An 8,142-nucleotide genomic window follows, 5' to 3' on the forward strand; every position below is an offset into this window, starting at 1 on the left:
TGTGGCTGGTGCGAACCCGAATGCGACTCTGAAACAAAGCAGCACCAAGAAGTGAAAACAGCTGGCATACACTTCAGTGAATAAACAAATGACAGTGACATTAGTCACGGCGAACCTGATCTTACGTGCCTCGCGCCATATTGTGAAATGACAAGAAATAGGAACGAGTCACGTCTGCGGATGTGCTGCCGTTATTGCTAAAAGTACTTAAAAGTTTGCTCACAACACACGTTACTTTTTCTGCTCCTTCCTGGGTTTTATGATCTGTGCGGGAATCCAGATAATAATACTTGAAACCTGAGGTGTGAGCGGGCGCGGGCCTCCCTGCTCGTGCCCGTGTGTACGTGAAGGAGTGTGTCACTGAACATAGAGAGTAATCTGCGATAAGCTGGTTTATGGGCTCGTCTGCAGTGACGCAGATATACGCGGCAAGCTCTCCACTGATAGATTCTCCATGACAACTAACCTGCAGAGGCTCTGGCCCATACCCCACATACAGACTGACAGTCTATACACATTGCACAGGTCAGAGATAGTAACTGCAGTAAACGCTTTATTAACTATCTTTGCTTAACTACTATATACACAGTACAAGATATGATACATATACATACAAGTTCAGCACATGGACACATCATTACTGTATTTGGAAGAGAAGAGGAGCTGCACATAAATTCTTGCAGGGCATGATGGGTGAAAAAAAACGCCCCCAGATGGCGTGCACGAGTATTCTCACCTCTGAATGAATAATGATCGGAATTTGTGCCTGACATTAACGACGCACACACGCTCTTGAATTCCTTCTTCCTCAGAAATGATCAAACACGGCAGAGGAGAACTGATACTAGGTCAGTGGGAAGAAGTGTTATTGTTGATAAGTGGCGTCATGCAGGCCATTTGGTGGCTGCATCTTTGGAGTAATGGGAGAGTTACAATGTAGGAGGAGGAGGAACAAGAAACAACTGATTCAAAGCGATAAAGATTTAGGCTGCGAGTCGAGTTTAACTCCTCTTGGCTTGTAACGCCTTTTCCTCAGACACGCCTCAACCTTCAAACTCGCGGCCACTCAAAGAAACTATGGGAAGTGGGGACAGCTATTAGTGGGTGTGGGCTGTCAATCTAACCAACCCGCCCCGGCGCTGCAGACGGGAAGCGCACTGTTCACAACTAATCCAGCAGCTGTAGAGTGGGATCTCTGTGGCATCGCGCAGCACCAGCGAGCGACTGACGGCCAAAATGTAAAGGACAAGCAGCCGTACACCGCTTCCCGAAAGTAGGTGTGAAAAGTGCAGTTGTCTCAAAACGATGCGTAAAGTTGACGTCGCGCAGAATGGACGCGCAGTGAACTGTGCGTAAAAAGTGAGCCAAAGAGGACAGAAGTAAAACTTTTGCGGTGGTCGGGAGGCTTTTGTCGAATGTGATGGATGTGCGCCTTTGGGACATAGCTAAAGACTGACAGCAAGAGGAAGAAACAATATTCAGCTGATGCCTGCTTTCCAGAATTTGGCGACGGAAACAGAGCGGAGCGGAGCGGAGCAGAGCGGACAGTCGGGCAGCGGATGCTGGACAAGCTCGTGAATCGAATTTGTCTGCGGAGCAGATTTTATGTAAGAAGTAGGACAACGCCGCCCAGCTAGTTCTTTCCGTCCTGCGAAGGGAGTTCATGTCGTCCAGCATCCTGTTGTTATGATAAAGTTTAGCGCGGAAGGGTCAATTCCACGAAACGTTGCCTCCAGCTGATGCCACTGCTCCAGCGGGAGTTTGCGGAAAGTTTTGTCGTTTACATCCTACTGTCTACCTCTTCTAAAAATGCACAAGAGTGGCGAGCCTGCTCCGACCGCGAGCTGCACGGACGGGGAGAGCATCAACCTCAGCGTGCTCAACTGGGAGCAAGTGCAGCGGCTGGACAACATCCTTACCGGCTCCATTCCCATCCACGGCCGATGGAGCTTCCCCACCCTAGAGATGAAGCCGCGGGACATCGTCAAGGTTGTCCGGAGTCGCATGGAGGAGAAGCGGATACATGTCCGGGAGGTGCGACTGAACGGATCCGCGGCCAGCTACGTCCTGCATGAGGACAGCGGTCTGGGGTGGAAAGATCTGGACTTAATATTTTGCGCCGAGCTGAAAGGAGAGATGGAGTTTCAGATAGTGAAAGACATAGTTCTGGACTCTCTTCTAGACTTCTTGCCAGAAGGAGTGAATAAAGAAAAGATCACACCAGTGACCTTAAAGGTAGTTACACAAGGCGCACATACAATATTTACAATTGCAAAGCAGAAGTGACAATTGCCTATTCCCCTTTATTTCCTTAAACTGAATTTTCATACTTTAAGCAGAAGTTGGCTGTGAGAATTTCTCAATCATTTCATACGTTTTCTGCTTGCAAATGCACTTAAATAACTTTTAAACAAACTCTAATTTGCACAGAGGTATAAGTCTTCAAATAGTAAAAAGATTGGTTTCCTGTTCAAAGAGGATTCTGTCTAATCCAATTGGAGTCAGGTCCACATTAATCAGTCGGCCCTCAGTTACCTGGATACAAAGAGCTGTCCAGGCTACTAATGGCCCACCAACAGATGTGATGAGCAAAATATTATGACTAACACACAAAATCAAGATTTCTATCTTGTGCATAGTACTGAGGTCTCATCAAACCATGACTGGTTGTTAACATTTTCTAATCCAGTACGTCTCCATCTCAGATGGACAGGACCAATCAAACGACCAACACATTTGCCTGACAAGCAGGTCAAGTACAGTTTTCAGAAGACAAAAGAGTGTTTGATAAAATAGGCCGAAAATAATGATGCCTTTGAAATTATTAGCATAATAGCACAACTGTCCAAGTCATATTTGAATGTTCTTAGTAAAAAAAAAAAAGAAGAAACTTGTTTTCGCAAGCCCATTGGTATTTAAATCGATATTGTCTGTCAGAAGATGACTTAGTGATTATAGTATTAGGCTAACGAAATGGAGGAAGAGAGGAGGAGCTGATTCACAGACGCAGACAAGGCCGAAACCCTACGCTTTATGCCTGCAGTTAGATGGAATCTGAAAACTCTGATACGTATTCTTCTTAAGAAGAATATTTTCTTTCCTTTCGTGGCTGTACCTTGTGCAAGCACTGCAACGTACAGAGGTAAAGTTTATCTGTGAGTGAGAGTGAGCAATTTCTTTTTAACATTAATGATTATCATTACTCTTGCTCTCTGTGCTCTGATGATATTTATGTATGAATGGGGTACAACTAGAGTTTAACTCTCTCTGTTCCAGTGTTTTCACTGGTGGACTAATTGACATGATAAAAACCGGCAAAAACATGACACCTGTGAGGCCATTTACATTTTCCCTGTGTTTGTTTCCAGGAGGCTTATGTGCAGAAGATGGTGAAGGTGTGTAATGACTCAGACCGCTGGAGTCTCATCTCACTTTCCAACAATCGTGGCAAGAATGTGGAGCTCAAGTTTGTGGACTCTCTCCGGAGGCAGTTTGAGTTCAGCGTGGACTCGTTCCAGATTCGCCTGGATTCGCTTCTCCTCTTTTACGAGTGCTCCGAGCACCCCATGGCCGCCACTTTCCACCCGACAATCCTGGGGGAGAGTGTCTACGGTGACTTCCCCACTGCTCTCGATCACCTGCGCAAGCGCCTCATCTGCACCAGGAGCCCCGAGGAGATTCGCGGCGGGGGCTTGCTGAAGTACTGCCACCTGCTGGTGCGGGGTTTCCGCGCAGCCTCCGACACCGAGATGAAACTGCTCCAGCGCTACATGTGCTCGCGCTTCTTCATAGACTTCCCTGACGTGAATGAGCAGAGGAGAAAGCTAGAGTCCTATCTACAGAACCACTTCGTGGACCTGGAGGACAGGAAGTATGACTACCTGGCCACGCTGTACGATGTGGTGCAGGAAAGCACGGTGTGCCTGATGGGCCACGAGAGGCGCCAGACGCTCAGCCTCATATCGTCGCTGGCGCTTCGCGTCCTGGTCGAGCAGAACGCCATCCCCAACGCTGCCAACGTCACCTGTTTCTACCAGCCGGCCCCTTACGTCTCAGATGGCAACTTCAGCAACTATTACGTGGCTCAGGTTCAGCCTGTCTACTCCTGTCCACCCTCGCCTCATCAGCAGTACCTTCTACCTTCACAGCATCACATGTACGCCACCTGGCTGCCATGTAACTAACTTGTGTACATCCATGCACTTTCGCGTAACTGGTGGAAGTCATACCACCTTAAAAGGGATGGATGGTGATATTTTGTTTTTATATCTCTTCCTTCCTTGAAATGAAAAGGCAAAATTAGACCTAGAGGGCAGATGAAAGAAGAGAGTAGAGGAAGGAAGGAAGGAAGATGATTACAAGGAACCAGGGTGAAGGCAGTGGGCAAGGGAAAGGATCTCTCCCTGGGCTTGGGTGCTACAGCAGGATGTGCTGAGCACACATGGAGACATGCCAGCGAGAGAGGCTGACCTATCAGTTTGAGGGTTTCTAGACCAAACCACAGCAGACACAGAGTCTTGGCGTCATCATCAGCCCGGATGAGACAGCTTCGTGAGTTTCGGCCCAAAGGAACTCACATATCTGAAGATGAACAATATCCCCATCTTCCTCACATTACGAACCGGAACAGATGCCCACATACAGCATAATACGAGAATACGAGTAGCAGAGGACAAACGCGATGTGCTGTAGACATTGATTCATTCAGATATTTTCCATGTGCACTGTGTGTGTTTCTTGTGTATGTGTGGGTGTGCAAATTTCTTGTCACAGACAATGCAAAAAGAGGAACTGGTTACTGTTTACAAATCTACTTTGCTACTCAAGTGTTTCTGAAAAAAAAAAAAAATTGAAACAACAAAACAATGCATGCTTTATTTCTGTACAGAAATACTCATTTTAAGTGCCTAGTTAAAGCCTAAAGGGAAAAGCTATTTTTGTGATTCTTTATCATGGCGGACTATTGATTTGTCTCATTGACATTTTCAAGGTGATAATGAATGTATCAGGGTTCAGAGAATTTACCAACGCCGAGGAGGGCCTCGCACACAGACGCAGGTGTTAGACAAACTCATCTTTTCAAAAGCGTTTAGCTGAAGTCTCTGCTCTTATACCAGCCATCTTACTGGACAAGTTCACATCCTGATTACGAAAAGAGGAAGTAACAACATAATCTCATCATCTGTAGAAGTTGGGGGTGGGGTGGAGCAAAAATGCTTACTAGAGTATAATAGATTTTAACTTGTACATAAATGCACACAGAGAGAACGAGATTTGTCTTTGAGACAACGGATAAAGGAGAGAATCGACTCTTTTATTGCACAACAAGGTGGATCAGTGGTCATGTTGACAATCAAAAAGACGCTAAGATCAAGATATAAGAGTGCACATTTGAAATATACTTATTAAGCTTTCTTAAAGCCGATCTGTGGCGGTTTCTCGGAAGCAGAGTTATCTTTACTTTTATACACTACCCAGCAAAACACATCGAGGGTTTCTTCAGGTTTTTAGGGGGTTGTCGAAGGAACTGCAGCCGCCAACCCCATGCGTCCTCATGCGCATGCAGGATACAGACTAAAAGAAACTCTGCAGGGTAGCATTAAGTTAAAAAAGGGAATAAACAAAGTAAATGAAGCAGACATGCAAATGCGCAAATGACACTGGAAAGTTGTGATACAATCGAAACATGATTCATTTTTTATATCTTCTTTTTTTCATCAAATGCATGATGATGATCCCTTTTAATGTATTTTGTGTGTGCAGTTCGAAGGCGTGATGTTGTCGTAATGTATGCACTGTCCATGAAAAATGTCAAAAAGAGAGAAGGTTGGGGACACAATCTGTACGAGGGGCCGGCAATTGAATTGTGTGCGCAAGGTCGAATCAGCACAGGAATACTACTGGGGCTAGAGACCCGGCAGAGAGAATACTTGAGATACGAAACGAGAACAGCTTCGAACTGTGATGTGAGCTCATCGACCAGGGCGTATGTAATCCTCTCTTAGATGGCAGCCACTGAAATTTAATCTCACAGAGGAAATAATACAGTAAAAAAATATTACAAATTTCACATGTTCATTTCAACCACATGGATTTTCGAAGGGTAATAAAACATAGTCTGGGTTTGCATTTGCGAGGATCATGAAAACAACAGGTGTACATTTTTAGCTTTGAATGCTGACTGCGTACTCTCTCCAACATGTCAGATCTCCTATTTTTCTATCAATCTCTATTTTTGTACAGTGTTCGACTGGCATACGGTAGCAGCCAAAACTGTGTGACTGAATCCAAGAGTATGTTGTTGTTGTGTGCGAGATCTGTGTTTTACTTTGGCCGACAAAGAGCAGGTATGCATGGCGGCTAGGTCGATTACACTCGTCCAACCTGTGTTCATTGTAGGGTATGTGTGCTCGCAGCTGTTTCGCGTGGATTTCTGTTGCTCTAAAGAGATTGTTCCTCAGTGTGTTAAACTGCCGTCCTGTTTGGTCATGACGATCAGATGAGTGTGTTCAAGTTGCCGACTTGATGATTAAAAGCAAGAAAAGAAAGAAATATGAGTTTTTTATTTGTTACTGCACACACACTAACCACATAGCACTTTTTGATGTTTTTTTTTAGACCTCTCTCTGTAATGAAAACTTAAGTCAGATGGGCTTAGGTTAAACTGCTTTGGCATTTATACTGTTTTGATAGACGGCGCAAGAGTCCTCATTAGGTCAATGTACTGAGGTGCCCTCACAATCTCAGCGGGCATGACTGTTCCTGCCAGCAGGTGACAGCTGAACGTGAAGGATTTCCCCGCCAAGAGACGTCAGTGGCGGACGTCAATGATCGCCGGCAGCCGTCATCAAGCCGTTTGCCAACCTCATTAGCTTTGAGAGTATCTGAAATAGCAGGTATATTGCACCAGACCGTACTACCAGCAGAGCCCTGGCCTCCAGGGACACATGGTAACTTGTTGAGGAGATTGGCTCCAGGTCTGCATTACTCTAATGCCCGGAAGCTCCAGCCTCCAGATGTCACTTTCCCTGCTGACGCTGAGAAAAATATTCCACTTTGTGTTTCTTTTGTGATCTGTTTCATCTTTTTTTTTCTCTTTCTTCCGTCTGTCTCTCTGTCCGCCTCTCTGTTTATTTTCCATCCGCCCCATTTCCTTTAACCTAATTTCTAAGCTTTTAATAAGCTTCCCAATGTTTCAAACTCTTCTGTCTTGTTGGTGAGATCATTCAGTGTCCCTTGACAACACACTTTATAAACTGTATATACGTGTGCGAACATGTTTTAAGCTTTTTGCGCGTGTGTGTCTTTACTAATTCCCGGTCATTTTCCCTCTGTCTTCTTGAATGTCTTCAGCGAGAGATGAGCTATGGAGAGGAGAACAGGGCCAGAGTTATCCCCTATTAAGAGGGAGAGAGTGGACGCTAAATATAGGCCCCCCTCTCAGCCACTGTAAGGACATTAGCCCATCTGCCAAAAGCTGATTAGCCTCCCTTCATAAGCATGTAGTCAAAGCTCTGGTGTAGCTACTGTGTGGAGATTTGCTGGCTATTGTACTGTAACACATACCTGCCCCATCTCGAGCCGTCTTTTAGGCCGCTCACGAAGGAAAGGGCAGCAAAAAAAAAAAAAAAAAAAAAACACACAATCCAGTCCACTTCCTGATCAAGTCCTTAAAGGGAACTGAGAACAAGGGATTGAGGCACTTAATCTATTGCACAATGAGGACGAGAGCTAACCCAATAACGCAGTCTGCGTAGGAAGTGTGCTACTATGTTGCTTTAAGGAGGCCTGTCGATCTGGTGGTTGAGCTGAGGATGTTGCGCGGCGTTCAAAACGGAACAAAACAAAACAAACAAACAAAAACAAAACCCTCCCTTATTATGCTTCATTTTAACTAGCTAACATGGGTCTCATAAGTCCAAAGAATGTGCAGTTCAAGTTTCGGCTCCAAATAACGAAAAGGCCGTTCTGCTTAACCTGTGGTCAACTAGTGTGAACTGTTCCAAACAAGCCATTTTAGTGCAGCTTTAAATGAAAATTAATTGCTTCTGCCCATATCTCTTTCCAGGCAAGGGCTGTGACTTTCCTAGCTGTCACAGAGAAAATAAAAAATAAATAAATAAATTAAAAAAAAGGGCTGAC

General features: G+C 45.1%; 1 protein-coding gene across 1 annotated transcript; it reads left to right on the forward strand.

Annotated features, from left to right (window-relative positions):
* The first annotated feature begins 793 nt into the window (after nt 1-793).
* LOC124999391 (terminal nucleotidyltransferase 5A-like) lies at nt 794-6,548 on the forward strand. The gene is made up of 2 exons (XM_047574278.1): nt 794-2,235; nt 3,369-6,548. The coding sequence occupies exons 1-2, from the start codon at nt 1,810-1,812 to the stop codon at nt 4,182-4,184; spliced, it is 1,242 nt and encodes a 413-aa protein (XP_047430234.1). The 5' UTR covers nt 794-1,809; the 3' UTR covers nt 4,185-6,548.
* Nucleotides 6,549-8,142: the final 1,594 nt, after the last annotated feature.

The sequence above is a fragment of the Mugil cephalus genome, chromosome 21 (assembly GCF_022458985.1).
Source record: "Mugil cephalus isolate CIBA_MC_2020 chromosome 21, CIBA_Mcephalus_1.1, whole genome shotgun sequence".
Classification (NCBI taxonomy): domain Eukaryota; kingdom Metazoa; phylum Chordata; class Actinopteri; order Mugiliformes; family Mugilidae; genus Mugil; species Mugil cephalus.

Bases quoted from the DNA above. Each gene is read 5' to 3' on its own strand.
- LOC124999391 (XM_047574278.1), top strand. From the start codon at position 1,810: ATGCACAAGAGTGGCGAGCCTGCTCCGACCGCGAGCTGCACGGACGGG. The intron at 2,236-3,368 runs GTAGTTACACAA...GTTTGTTTCCAG, and splicing joins TCACACCAGTGACCTTAAAG to GAGGCTTATGTGCAGAAGAT.